This window comes from Eulemur rufifrons, chromosome 29, assembly GCF_041146395.1.
Source record: "Eulemur rufifrons isolate Redbay chromosome 29, OSU_ERuf_1, whole genome shotgun sequence".
NCBI lineage: Eukaryota > Metazoa > Chordata > Mammalia > Primates > Lemuridae > Eulemur > Eulemur rufifrons.
In genome coordinates, this window is record NC_091011.1 from 89,366,655 (window position 1) to 89,381,218 (window position 14,564).

The 14,564-nt window shown below is 42.3% G+C and overlaps 2 protein-coding genes across 3 annotated transcripts in view; one reads left to right on the forward strand and one right to left on the reverse strand.

Annotated features, from left to right (window-relative positions):
- The window catches only part of AGK (acylglycerol kinase), a 76,699-nt gene extending 71,171 nt beyond the window's left edge, over positions 1-5,528 (forward strand). For both annotated transcript variants that reach the window (XM_069462724.1, XM_069462725.1), the window contains exons 14-16: positions 921-991; positions 3,240-3,324; positions 4,430-5,528. In XM_069462724.1, the coding sequence (XP_069318825.1) occupies positions 921-991; positions 3,240-3,324; positions 4,430-4,567 (294 nt within the window). In that variant the 3' untranslated portion in view covers positions 4,568-5,528. The remainder of the gene's footprint in view (positions 1-920; positions 992-3,239; positions 3,325-4,429) is intronic.
- A 6,380-nt stretch (positions 5,529-11,908) lies between these two features.
- DENND11 (DENN domain containing 11) overlaps positions 11,909-14,564 on the reverse strand; it is a 33,543-nt gene continuing 30,887 nt past the window's right edge. The window contains exon 9 of the mRNA XM_069462723.1: positions 11,909-13,719. Within this exon, the coding sequence (XP_069318824.1) occupies positions 13,524-13,719 (196 nt within the window). The 3' untranslated portion in view covers positions 11,909-13,523. The remainder of the gene's footprint in view (positions 13,720-14,564) is intronic.

Sequence of the window (14,564 nt, forward strand, 5' to 3'; positions counted from 1 at the left end):
GCAACTTCAAACTCCTGGGCTCAAGCAATCCTCTTGCCTCAGCCTCCCGAGTAGCTGGGACTACAGGCACATGGCATGATGCCCAACTAATTTTTCTGTTTTTAGTAGAGATGGGGTCTCACTCTTGCTCAGGCTGTTCTCCAACTTGTATGCTCAAGCAATCCTGCCTCGGCCTCCCAGAGTGCTAGGATTATAGGTGACAGCCACCGCACCAGCCTTCCAAGGCTAGATTTTGTACTAACTCAAAAAGAAACAAGTCCTCTAGCTGAAGCAGACACAGAAGTTGTGGGATTTATCTACGGAGTACTAGGTTTGCATCACTAGCCACTAACTGGTACAAGAACCAAGAGTTTTCAGAGCCACTTCCTCGTAGCTCAAATCTTCCAGAGCTTTCTGTGGTTGGAAATAGAAGGTTTCAAAAATGTTAACATGGAATAAATGGATTGCTGTTTTCAACTCCAGTTGCATACCAGATTTGTATGTAGAGCATTTAAAAAAGCAGACACCTGAGCTCCCCATACCAAGCAGCTCATACTGTGGTCTGGTGTGAAGCTGATGCAGGGTGAGTGTTGAGAGTCACTGGGATAGAATCTTGGCCTGCAGGGGAAGGAATCCTAGAGGCTAGAACAGCTGCAATTACTAGTGAGTGACAGAATGTCCAAACCTTCCTCCCAAGTTTTTATTTTGCTTATGTAGTAAAAACAAAGCACTATAGATGAATCTTATGTAAATTATATTTCAGTAAAGCTCTTAGTGGGGGAAAAAAGGGCTGAAAGTATATGCAGAATTAAACCATTAGAAGTAATGTCCCCTATATAATGCACAACTTCAAGATATGAACCTCTAAAGCTGAGGATGACAATAGGCTGCATTAGCCAAAATTTTAAGATTAATGATGTTAGTGTTCTTAATCTTTTTAGAGCAAAGAAGACTTTATGAACATTTGCATTGAACCTGACGCTGTGAGCAAAGGAGACTTTATAACTATAGGGTAAGTGGGTTGGGATTTGTAGGAAATGAGGCCTAAGTAGTTTGATTTTCAGACTTTATAATATTATTCAGATGGCCCCATGAAGTCCAAGGGATCCAGTGAAGGCCTTGTTTTGGAATTTCAACATTCTTTTTTCCTATGGGCTGATGTATGCAGGGCCCCTCTCCCACTGTGGCCATCCCTGTTCATTGTGGGAAGATCAGACCGTTAAGAGCAGTCTTTGCCTTTACGCGGAAATTAAAGAATCCAGTGTGGCATGGCAAAGCGTCAAGAACTTTGGTTTCAGGGTCAAAGGGCCGAATACAAATTTTGATTCTGCCACTCACTGACGTCATGATTCAGATCATTTAACTTTTCTGAATCCTTTTCACTGTCTGTAAAATGGAATAATCTAATCATCTCTGCCAATCGTAGGACTGTTTTTCAGTCTCAGATCAGACAATGTGGGTGAAAAGTCTTTTTATATTGCGAAGCACTTCACAGTATCCGTTACCATTCATGTCAGTTCACTGCGTCCTATTCCCAGGGCGTTAATGGAAAACTTGAAAAGGTACTGAGTACCTTGGATGTTTCTCAGGCCTTGTTCCCATTTCCAGTACAAAATACCCTTCCAAGTCCTGTCTGATTTATTAAGCCCTACCTCTGCCAGAATCTTATTGGTTAAGAATACTATAAATCCTCCACCAGCCTTCAGAGCATCTGAGGAGCTGGTGTGTTCCCATGCCAACTGGGAATCTGCCCAGCACCGCTTCTCTGTGCTTTGTCTCAGAGCTCCCTCTCGTGCCCATTCAGGGATTAGACATTTCTGCTGCAGTGGCCGGGTCTCCATGGCTACTTCACTATGGACACCAGCAGCAGAATGGCTTTCAGTAGTTTGTGCTGTTCTCACTTTTGGTACAAATTCTTCAGATGCTTAAAGCTGATTCTCCAGCCTTTGATTTACTTGCTGTAGCTGGAGTGAAGGTAAGAAGGAAAAAGCCTGTCCCTCTTCTCCTATGCAGTTTCCAGAAACCACACAGTCTTATTTGAGAGCTGGCCAGCAGGAGCAGCTATATTCAAATCTCCATAATGCATCCAAAAATAGAAAAAGAACCCAATTATGTTGCTTAAGTTAGGCAGCGTCATCATGTTCCGCATGGTCAGCAGCAGCACAGGGACCAAAAGAGTCCTTTTGGTCCCTACAGGAAGTGAAATCCAATAATGTCTGTTTCCTTTGGACATCTGAAGAGGACACTGTGAAGTTGCTTTTGAAAACTTTGATGACAGTTTCATATGATAAAGGATTACTGTTGTCAATGAATGATAAATAATAGCCTAACTTACTTGGATTAGCTTTTACTTTTGGTCTGCTTCCCAGGACTAGGTGGAGTGTGTGTGTGTGTGCAAGTGTGTCTGGTAGTTTTACTCCACAGCCATTCAGTCAAGGTAAAGATACAGTACGCCAAGTAGACTGTTAACATTAGTACAGTCGTCCCCAGTATCCGCAGGGCGATTGGTGCCAGGACTTCCCTCAGATACCAAAATCTACAAATACTCAAGTTCCTGATATAATATGGCATAGTATTTGCATATAACCTATACACATCCTCCCATATACTTTTAATACCTATTACCATGTAAATACTATGTAAATAGTTGTTGTATCATGTAGGGAATACTGACAAGAAGAAAAGTCTAGATATGTTCAGTACAGATGCAATGTTTAAAAAAATATTTTTGGTACTGAGTTGAATCCACAGAAGTGGGACCCATGCATGGATACAGATGGCTGAATGTATAGGGAATCATCAAAGCATTTGTAAGACTGGTTGTTCATATATATAAAAGAAATATCTACTTTAAATTCGAATAAAAATATTTTCTCCTTCAAGCAATAATCACAAGTAGTTCCAAATGACAGAAGTTTAGTACCTTTCCTAAAGAATTTAATTTCATTCTGATTTTTAAATCTGAGATTAACAGCCTAAGAATTACGTACATGTAGAATGACTGAAAAATAAATAATTCAAAGAAAGTCACTGAGTTTTAACTTCATGCAGAGTACTCTACAGCAAGCAAGCCTCCTCAGTCTAGGATATATCACAATGCTAAGCAGCAATCATTGTGGGAAAATTATTCACAAAACTCTGTGGCTTCATAGGCCATCTGCCCACTAACCGCGTAGGAGAGGGAAAGAACTCGCTATGCTGTTATAACCTAACGCAGTTGCCATCACTGGTTTCACGCTTGCTTTCTCCCGTACCCACAGAAGTAGAAAGGTGAGAGACCCCAAGCTGCATGCCGAGGGCACCACGTGTCTCCAGGCCAGCCAGTGTGCCTTGCTTCTGCCTGAGGTGAGTGGGGGAGCAGAGGCCAGTGGCCCCAGTGTTTGGTTCTTCCTTAAGTCTGTCTGCCTTTCTGTCCCTCCCTCCTTCCTATTAACTGACCAACATTTAGGCACCCATTATGTGCCAAGCACTTTGCCAGGCTCTGGGTCACACTTATTAAGGGACACCTAGAAAGGATCCTGCCAAGTCATGGATTTAGAGTTGGACTTCTGAAGATTTCCACTGTCTTCAAGCCAAGGTTCTTCTGTAAAGTGATTTTTAGGTCTCCTGAGCTTTTATTTTTCCACATTTAAATAACACAAAAGGTTACTATATTATCTAAATGCACAGAGAATTCTTTAACTAGTGAATGTTCATAGTGGGCTGTACCTGAACATTTTTTTATAAAGGATCTGGAAGAAGTTTTCAGTTCAGCACTGAATTTTAGGAGAATAATGTCTGAGTGAAATGAAGTTGGAAATATAATCTGAATTGTCAGGTTTTTTTGATTAGGTAATACCTTGGGGGGAAAAGGGGGGCTCTATAAATAGTCTCTAAAGACTTGTGGCCATTATACTACTCTATTCAAGCAAGACTATAGGTAAATAGAAAGTGTCCCCACGGTGACTGGTACCAGTTTCAACATAGCAGCTGTTGAATTAAATGCATGAGTTATGGAAGGATTTCATAGACTCTGTAATAATGTTGGTATATCTTAGGTATAAGCCAAGCAAGTCTTAGAGAATAATGAAAATGATCCAGTGGATATAATGGCTTGCTTTCTCAATTTTCATTTCATTAGGGCCAAGAAGGACCATATTATGTTATCAATTCCTTAAAGATATGGCAGGGCCCTGCCTTTTAATAAATATTTGAAAATTATAACCTTGTTCAAATCTCTAAATACTCTGTGAGGAAATGGGGCCAAAAAAAAAAAAAAGTAAATCCATTTTCATGGATGGTAGAATCAGGATGTTTCCAGAACCAGCACTGTGAAAGAACATTAGGATAAAGCCTCAGAGAAGACGTTTTCCATAGCGAACTGCTCAGGTGCTGTTGTGGTGCGACTTCCAACTCAAGTCGGCCATTGATGTGGGTGCACGCTGTTTGGAATCTTCTCCCTTCTCCACAGGGAACAGGGGGCTCTTTCAGCATTGACAGCGAGGAGTATGAAGCGATGCCTGTGGAGGTGAAGCTGCTCCCCAGGAAGCTGCAGTTCTTCTGTGACCCCAGGAAGAGGGAACAGGGGCTGCAGAGCACAGCCCAGTGAGCCGGTGGGAGATGGGTGCTCCGAGGCCATACTTCAGGCTACCAGCGGGACCAAAAGGGAACAGGTGCCTCAGCTGTCCCCAGCAGTGCTGTCAGAGGATCCCAAGGGCATTTTCGTGGCAAGTACCCCTCTGCCTTCCTCCAGCAGCGCTTCCCAAGGTGTACTCTGCCACTGCTTGACAGTCAGCTTCCGCTAGCGCATGCTTTTATTTTGGTGTTAACAGTCAACCCTCAACCCTCCTACATACTGATTTTCCTCAGGATGGTTCAAGTAGTTCTCACATTCATGGGATGGAGAAGGGCTTTCTTTTGTTTTCTCCCCAAGTGCAACCACAGTGGAGAGCAGGTTCCTCCGCTTGTCTATGCTCCCCCCTTCCTGCTCTGTTAAACCGTCCAGGAATTCCGGGGACAGTGCCGCCCTTCCCCTTCCTATTTCTAGGCTCCTCCAGGGGTGGAGCTCTGGTTCTTTTTAGTTTTTGTTTGAGTTCTGTCCTCAGTCTAGAAACATGTGAAGTGGTTTCCCTCTTCAGCCATGGCTAAGATACCATAAAATGCTAGTTTTTATTTTTTTACAGTATTGCTTCTTAAATGTTGGTTTGCATGAGAACCACATGGGGTGCATGTTGAAAACTGATTTACCTGGGGCCTACCCCAAACCTGGTAATCTCTTTGGGGATGGGGCCTTAAAAACTGGCCACTCTTCCTAGGAGATTCTGTAAGTGGTCCCTCAACCTTACTTGGAGAAAGTGTTTTACAGGCAGTCATCCATAAACTATTCTGCTCATGTACCCCCAAAGTATTTTGAAAAATCATGTATTTCCTCACACATCTAAGTTGATACCTAAAATAGCTGCCAAAGTATGTACTTTCTGGTGTCATGTAAATATTATTTTAAAATAACTGTTACATCACTCTACCCAGTGTAATTTAAATACCATACCAATTTGACAGCCTTCATTCGTATATAAAAATAAATGAACTAGTCCTTTAGTAGAAAATTTTAAATTGGCTTTTCTCCTTGTGTATTTCCATGCCACATTCAGCAAAGAATCGTATTTTTATGCTTGACATTTTTTTAGTTCTTGCTTTAAGTGTTATCTAAATATAGAACAAATGTTATCGTAATTATTGGTGAAAACAATATTAACATGATTTTTTGATCATTAAAAATTAACATTTATTAGAATATTCTTGGATAAATGAACTAATTAAGATAAATACATGAATGTTATTTATAGCTGACATGGGGGTCAACATCAATTATATTCCTTGTTTCATTTATTGATGTAAGCACATAAATAAGTAGACGGGAATAGAAAGAATAATTCTAACACTGTCATGGAGTTCTTTGAACTCCTTTGGAGTTCCATGGCAAAAATCACAGTGCTCTATCATCAAAATATTATTAATGATCAACTTGATTAGATCCTCCTTTAGTTTGCTGAAAGCAGAGAATTAAAAACCACCTGATTTGCTAAGCTTTGTTACCCAGTCATTAGCATCATTTACTTTTAAAACTACCCTTGACATTTTCCTTTGTTTAGTGCCCCTGAGGTTCTTATATTCCAGTGGGCAGTGCACCTTAGGAGGATGGATGAGACCAAGAAGGAAGGGGGAAGTGGGCTAGTAGAGCTGGCAGGCCTTGGCTATAGGCTTACTCAGGCAGATCCATTTTAAGGCAAAGTATATGCACCACACCCACACAGAGTAAAGACCAATGCTTTAATGCAGTGGTCCCCAACCTTTTTGGGACCAGTGGTGGAGCTCAGGTGGTAACACAAGTGATGGGGAGCTGCTATAAAGACGGATAAAGCTTCTTCCAGCTGTGCGGCCCATCCTAACAGACCATGGACTGGGCTATAGCCCAGAGGTTGGGGACCAGAGCTTTAATGGATTATAGAGCAACTATGAAAAGTCCTTGAATGAAGATCACAAAAGATAAGCCTTTCTTATTTAGTTCTATATCCTTCTGTGTGGTGTTAAAGGCTCTGCTTTTAGCAAAACAGTAACAGGTGGGTCCAAACATCAGCCTAAAGCTCACCCACCCCATACCACCCACAGAGGGGATGCTATGGTGTAAAAAAACAAGTTTCTACATTAACTTCTTCCTTAAAAGGCTACCAGTGTGTGTTAGCCAATGATTGTAATCATAATGGTACGTATGCTTATGGAAGGATATTTAATTCTCATTAAGAATCTTATTCATTTTTCAATATAAATATGCCTTGTTTCAAATTTTGTTTTCTGGAGTCAGGCTATTTCCTGTGAAGACTTGGTTTCTTCACTGTCAATTGCTTTGCTCTTTGTCCTGTCCTTCCACTGAATGCTCGCATAAAAGACAGCCAACGCTGGAATGGCTGAGCTGTCTAGAGGAGAACCTGGGTCCCCCCTCCTCCTGTTTCATTTCACTCAAAAGTGAAAATTATTAAATATATAGTAGATGGTTTCTACAAGCTACAGTTTAACATAAAGTTTCCCTTTGCCCCATAGCTGATTTGCATGTACAGTTATAATTACTGTCAGTTCTCACAACAGCCCTAGGAAGTAGGTGCAGGTTGAGCATCACTAATCAAAAAATCCAAAATCTGAAATGTTTTAAGCACTGACATGACACTCAAAGGAAATGTCCATCAGAGTATTTCAGATTTATAACGCAAATGTTCCCAGATCCAAAAATATTTGAAATCCATAATGCTTCTAGTCCCAAGCATGTTGAATAAGGGATACTCAAACTGTAATATTTTATGGTCACGTAGCTCGGAAAGTAGGAACCTGGCTTTGAACAAGGCCGTTTGATTCCAGAGCCACCAGTGTCAGCAATTTATACTAATTTTAAATAAGTACTGTAACTCCTGAAAAGATTAAAAATGAAACTATAGTTTAGAATACACAAACACACACGTACACCAATACATAATGACTGAAACTAAATTTTGATGACAGATTTGTGAAACGAAAGGGGTTCAGTCTCTGTGAGGTGGTTCTACAAGTTTCCTGATGTGACTGAGGGTACAGAGTCCTGGCTCTTCTGCGTGGTGTAGTTATTCCCAACTTTGGTTCCCGTTACCTGGATGAAGTCTGTCCAGACCACGGCCTCAGAAGGGCAGGCAGGAGCACCTCGGTGTCCTCCGTCCTCACTAAGGGCTCACGGGGTGGGCCGCCGTTCCTTCCTACCACAAACCACACTTCTTGAACTAGGCAAAGGAGTGCAGCACACACGTTCATGTTAAAGTGTGAACTTTAATTGTAAAAATCATTTTCTGTAAATATAGTTATATCAACCTTTCTGCACACAACTTGGTTCAGATATATACAGATATGATATACATACATGTTTTTTTGTACCACAGAACAAAATCAAATTCAAGAAACATATACTCTTAGCTTCACGGTTAACCCCAACTTTGTTTAGGCCTTTAAAATTATCACCATGAAAACAAAGAGAGCACAACATACCTGTATGCAGTAGTAGTCAGGGCAAAATTTATGAACTATGTTTCATAATATGAGGTAAAGACTTGAAACAAAAATAGATTCAGTTTCTCTTATTGCTATAACTCTTATGCTGGGGTATTAATCAAAATAAGGTTTTTACATTTAAGGCGACAGGGAGGCTATGCTGATCCCAACTCAGAAAAAATAGGAAAACAGTTTTTCCAAGGCTACAACTATTTCGTTTTTAGGAAAGGTTTATTTCTCAGACCTTTAAAAAAAAAATGTAGTCAACAAGCTTAGGGTAAATAAAGGAAATTCATTTTGTTTTTCCTCTGCTCTACTGCCCCTGAAGTCTCCCATCCAGGCTGGCTGTTCAAAAGCACAGATCTCCACCCTTCTTCACTCAGAGACTTTGGGGGCATGCCAGACCCAAGCTTTTTTTTCCCTACCACTACCGTAAAAATTTTTTATATATTTTATCTTTGCTTAATTTACTCAAAGGAAGGAGTTTTCACTCTAATGCTAATTAAATATATTTGCAACCGTCTCACTTAGTCACCCCTGTGTGGACATTTCATTTTGTGGATCATCTCTGGCTAATTTATAACACCCTGCCTTACCCCCACATTCCCCAAGTGTCCTTACCAAGCAAAGTCAATTTATTAGTCTAAATAAGCATCCTACAGCAAACATAAGCAATTCACACCTACTTTACTATAATTAAATAAACTTTCTCAGTTTAGGTCATATTAGTTCTAAAAGCCTGTGCTATGCTGAAATTCTAGAATAAATTCTAAAAAGATGAAAGCAGGGCTTTATTTCTACATCATAATTTTTCATCCAAGTGCCCCTAAATTTCAGCTCCAAAAATGAATTAAAGTGCTGGTTATAAAACTACCTCCTACTCCCACCTCTCTCCAGTTGACTAAGAGACATAATAATCAGAACGATCACATTTACCCCCTTTTATACTAGAGTTTTACTTAAGGTTGGTGTTTGTATGTTCATCTCCTAAAGAGCACTGTCAAGATTTCACAGCTCAATCTCCTTGTTCACTCTGTGAAATACTGACACAGTAAAACTTCTCTGGGGTCTCAGCTGCTACCAAATTACAAAGCTGCCCATTTCTTCCAGGATTATAGTTTTGAAATTTCCCTCCATTTCAGTATCTGCATACTCAGTTCATCACATAGTAATATTGATATAAAAATAAACTCCCATTTCTTATAAGAAAACATTAACTTAATTCACAGTTAGCCTTTTCCCACAACACTCCAGTAGCTCCTGGGAACAGAGGTATATTAGTAATAAAAATGGAATATTAAAAATCCATGCCTTGGGAGTAAAAGGAGCCCTTAACTCCTTTTCTCCCCCTACCTGAATCGGAAAAGGGTTTTCCTGACATGAGAAGGGCTAGGGCTGGGGCTGGGCCTGCTGAGGTAAGCCTTTGCCTCTGCAGGATTCTCGCCTCAGGGTACAAATGAGGAACAGGGTACAACTGAGGAACTGGACACTTCACAGATTCCAAGCCCACTAGCCTGGGACTTAACAGGGAGATGAACCCACACCTGGCATGTTCATCCCCATATTCATTTTCTTGCCTACTTTAGTACTGTCATCATACTAAGACAAGTTCACCGTCAAGCTGATTATCGTAATTTCATTCATCCATCCCCTCCACCCCATCCTTTAGCTCTCCAAGGATGACCTACACGGGGACTGCGGAAACATCGCAGTCCATTCCCTGGGCTGTGCAGTTTCAAAGGGGAAAAATGGCCCTGGGGCCCCTACCTCTTCTGGGAGGGTCGATGTCCTACCACTAGGTTAATTCATTACTGCCCTTTACAAAAGGTTCCCTGAAGTCCTCAGTTTAAAGGTAATTTCATCTTTGTATTGTGTCTGAAGGGCTTTCAGTATATCAAAATAGACAGCAAATTCATCCTCACAGCCACCAGAACGAAAAACAATGATTTATCTTCTAGCTAAAATATCATAGGTAGTTTCATAATAAATGAATCTTCAGATGTGACATCTGGGATTATCTACACCTGTGTGCTACTCTTAACTTTCCCGTCCTGATTTTCACACGAAACAAGTTATAGATACAAATTCCTATGTTAAATTATTTCTATAGCTACATCTCAATGAATTCAGCTTCCCTCCCCTAGCCAGATGGAAGAGATGCCATAATGGAGGATGATAGGGGAGGTAAGTGCCTTCTAACCCATTGTCATCATAATTTCCTGAGGACTGGACAGGCCCCAGGTGGGACAGTAACACTGGAATGGATCTACACCCAGCTTGGGGAATGCTTCGTGTTTAACTAAAGCCAAGGCTAATTCTAAACAAATTATTTAGCCCATATTTTTTAAGTCTAGTAGGAGATAAGCCCTACCATTTCTGACTCCTTATGGAAAAAGAGTTCTAAGCCAGGAGACAAGTGGACATTTCCCCAAAGGCTGAGTATTACTATCTGCTGAGCCTACAAAACTGAAAACATCTTTAACAGGCCTTTGTCATATTTTACGTGGACATCAACCCCAAACCCAGATTCTAGTTCCCATAAGGAATCTGACTTATTCAGGAATGATAGGGCAGCTCTGACATCACAGGTCAGCAAGTATTTACAAGTTAGCACACGGTTCATGGCATGAGGCAAGGCTTAAAGCTCCCCAGGAGGACTAAGCAGTATAGGCAGGGAGGGGTGAAGCCCAACAGCAGAGAGGGGCAGGAGCCACTCACACCTCAGTTTCCAGCCCTGCTCCAGGAAGTCAACGGTGGTAATGATGCCTGTCCCTAAAGGGCCTACAGGTGCAGGACGTTCACCACCTTCTTCCCAAAAAAGCAGATAGTTTCTCAGAAAATATATCAAGAGTGACAGAAAAGGGGTCCACATGCCTCCTAGCTACTGCTGTCACTGTGGAGTATCCCTGCCTGGTACCTCACAAAGCTACTGCCCCTGTGGAGAGCTGGCAGCAAGCGACGCTGGGTTGTGCCTGCTGACTTCCGACACGGGCAGTAGAGTTCGGTACAGAGCAAACCTTCAAAAGGTGACCTCGAAAGTAACTTCACAACCCAGGCAAGACATACTCGGAGGATGACAACCAGTGACAAAGGTAACCTAAGCGATAACGCACGTGCTGTTCAGTCATGCAGAGTCTCTGCGCAAGATTTCTGGCCCTATGAAGAAGGTGGCAAGGCAGGGAAGGACTGATTCCTTGGGTTCCGTCTTAAACGGAGAAGTTCTGCTTTGGGGTCAGCTGAGCCCAGGCCCCTGTGACCTAAGACATGGCACTGCCTCCCTGGAACTCTCCCCCCGAGGGTCACCTGTACCCTGGCCCTCTGCGTGACTGTGAGGGTAGACACATGGAGATGCCAGACAGACAGCTGGGTAGAAAAGCTTGACGCGAGGAGGAACTCAGAAGTCCTGACTCACCATTCAGAGGAAAATACAGGACCCTCATCTTCACCCTGTTATTCTTACATCAGCACTTCTGAGCTTGGAGTTAAACTAGCAAGGAGAAAAAAGTGTTGCGTGCAGAAATGTTTAAAATGGTGTACTTCCAGCAAATTCCCCGATACCAGACAAAAAGTGTCTGCCTGTGTCCCCTGGGAGAAGCAGGCCTTTCCTTTTATCCTACTCCTGCCTCTAACCACTCACCCCCAACTGAGGACACCCTGAGCCTCAGGACCACTAAAACATCACCTGCCGCAAGTTAGGAAATTCCCCCCAACCCTTGAGAGGCAAGAGAGGGTTGCTCATAAAAGGGAAGAACAGGTGAAGCTACAGCTTCTAAATACAGAATTTTTTTCTTTTGTAAGCATATGTTACTGAAATGATAGCTATTAATAAACCCACACTACAAAAGAGAAAAATGTATTAGTCGTACACTTTACATTTCAATGCCCAAACTTATTTATATATTTACATAAAAGATCCTACCTTGATTAATTGATGTCTATTTGCATTTCCACACATGAATTCCTTCAGTCTTGAATTCCATATCAAGGAACTACAGGGAAAATACTCTTGAATAAAGCAATAAGCCCTAAGAACCTTGTCTTGAGGTGAGACATGCAACCCATCCATTTGAAGGTTATCTGTCTCTGCTGGGCTTGGTCAGACACATGGACGCATCTATGTCTGTTCCAATAACAGAACCAGGCAGAAAGGTGAAGAGGAAGAAATTGTGACAAAAACCCAGTATCCCAAGTCGAAATTCTCAGCTATGGTGAAAAAGGCCTAAACTCGACTCACAGGAGCTGGCTTTCTGACTGACAGATACTAACGGTCTCACTTACACTGCCATCCTTCCAGGCAGGTAGCAAGAGGGCCCGGCCCAGACCAAAACACCTCAGAAGAAGGTGGATAAACGCACCACTGACACTCGGGTTCTAGACCACTTTCCTAGATGAAGGCACTGTCACATTTTCTAACAATTCTGTTAGGTCTCTGGACCCAATTACCTTAGCCTAAGGAATGCTGCTTCTGCTAAGGAAAAGCCTGTTTGTCAGGGCTCCAAAGTAATAACCAGTCTTGTTACCATCACACTCCAACCTCTGAGTTAAGCAGCTCAGATCTTTTCTACACTCCGGGATCCAGTAAATCCGTGTGGATCCACAGGCACTGCTGCTAGTGCCTCTAGAGCACTCTCGTCCTGATGAACAAACTTAGAGCTGCTTCTCCATCCTGCCTGAACCTCAACCGCTCTACCTTTTGGGAGCCCAAACTCTATCCTTTAAAAATACCCAAATTACTCCAAGAGGATGTTTAGCCCTTAAAAGAGATTAACTTATAAAATGAATTTGCTTGCAAGCTCCAAGGCCAGCATTGGCCCTTAAGGAATTCACCAACCCATCCCAAGAGGAGGGTTACTTTGAGAAAGGTTTCAAGGCTTCATTCTACAACTTTAGTTTTCAGCTCACTGAAGAGCAAACTCTCCCTGTCATTCTGTCCTTAAGAGACGCTGATATTTGGAGTCAGAAATATCCTTTTGTCCCTTAGTGATCCTGACTCAAGTGAACAGAGAAAAGAGATTTGATCCCTAGACTACCGACTTCTACGACTGGTAAAAACTTTGACAGGTCATCTGGTCTAGTTTCCACCTTTAGGCAGATGAATATCTAAGGTCACACTGGACAGATGGTTGTCTTATTCTTGAGTATACCAAGGGACAAAGACCACACAGACATTCTGAGCAGTCCATCCCCAGGTTTCCAGGGCTCGGCCTGCTCAGAGTGATACAACTCCTAAGACCAAAGCCAAAGGACAAGCAGCTCTAGGAGAAAGTGGCAGATTCCAGTGCCCTACACCAAAGCAGGACACAAAACAAGGGCAGTCTGACCTTACCTCTAGGGAGAAAGGGCAGAAAGGAAATTGCAAAAATTACATTTGTTGGAAAGTATAAACAATATTCCTTTGTGTAAACGTAATAAAAAATGAGGCCCTTTGGGGGGTCTTGGGTGAAATCCAGGCTGCTGTCACCTCACGTAAGCGGCTCTGCAGCCCTGTGTCACTCTTCCTATGGGCAACAGGGGTTGTCAATGACCAACATGACATCGATGCCATAGGCCTCCAGCAGGTCCATGAGAAAGCTCCGGTCTCCCTGGGGGTCCAGACCCATGCCCCGGGCATGCTCTGCTGTCAGAGTTTTGTCTTGACTGGCAGACACCTCCAACAAAGTCTGAAATATCCGGTTGTTTTGTTCTAAGAAAAACCTGAATTTGCAAGACAAGACACAGGAAAGGGAGGGAGGAAAACAAAAAAGCTCAGCAGATAATCCACACACACAGAACCAAAGCTATACTGTTTTGATATACTTTTTAACAGCTTCAAAAATAAATCAAATGTATCCTTAAAGGAAGAAAACAGAGTAAAAGTTAAACAATTATTAAAGTGCTATTAAGGTTAGCGAAGAGACCATTTGACATTAATCACTGTATGATTGGAGAAATCTCTGAGCATGCAATGGCCTGGTTGCCAAAAATTCATTTTCCTGGTAAGAGGGAAGTTACCAGGGTTTAAACACAGCCTCAGGGAGAGGCCCCGCACTCTGCTTTCTTCTTTCTGCTTAGTCATAAAGGGAAGAGAGAGTTAGGGGGAAAATAAAAAAAAAAAAAAAAAAAAAAAAAAACGAACAAACTTGGTAATGTAGTTCTGAGGCCAACCAAGACTTGAAGTGAGAAACTGAAATTCACCTTCAAAGCCCTGGATAGGTCATCAGAGCTAACAACAGGAGACGAGCCTTCTCAAGAAAAGAAGGGCTCGGAAGAGGTCCTCCAGCCCCTGAGCCACTGTAGACAGCCCCAGACTGACAACGTCCACACAGAAAAGGTAGAGATCAGAGGAGCTAAGGCAGGCACAAGGATGTTCTGAAGGTGAATGTGGAGAAGGAAGGGGAGGCAAGCTGCAAAGCCAACGTCCCTGGGTGTGTGTTCTCCTTGCACTACTCACTTTGGAAGGAGCAGGACTATGCACAGAACAAGACTTACAAGGCTCTGCTTTAGAGCACTGTGTGAACAAATGAGCCACGTGCAGGAAGGCATGTGCTGTCCAGCTAAGC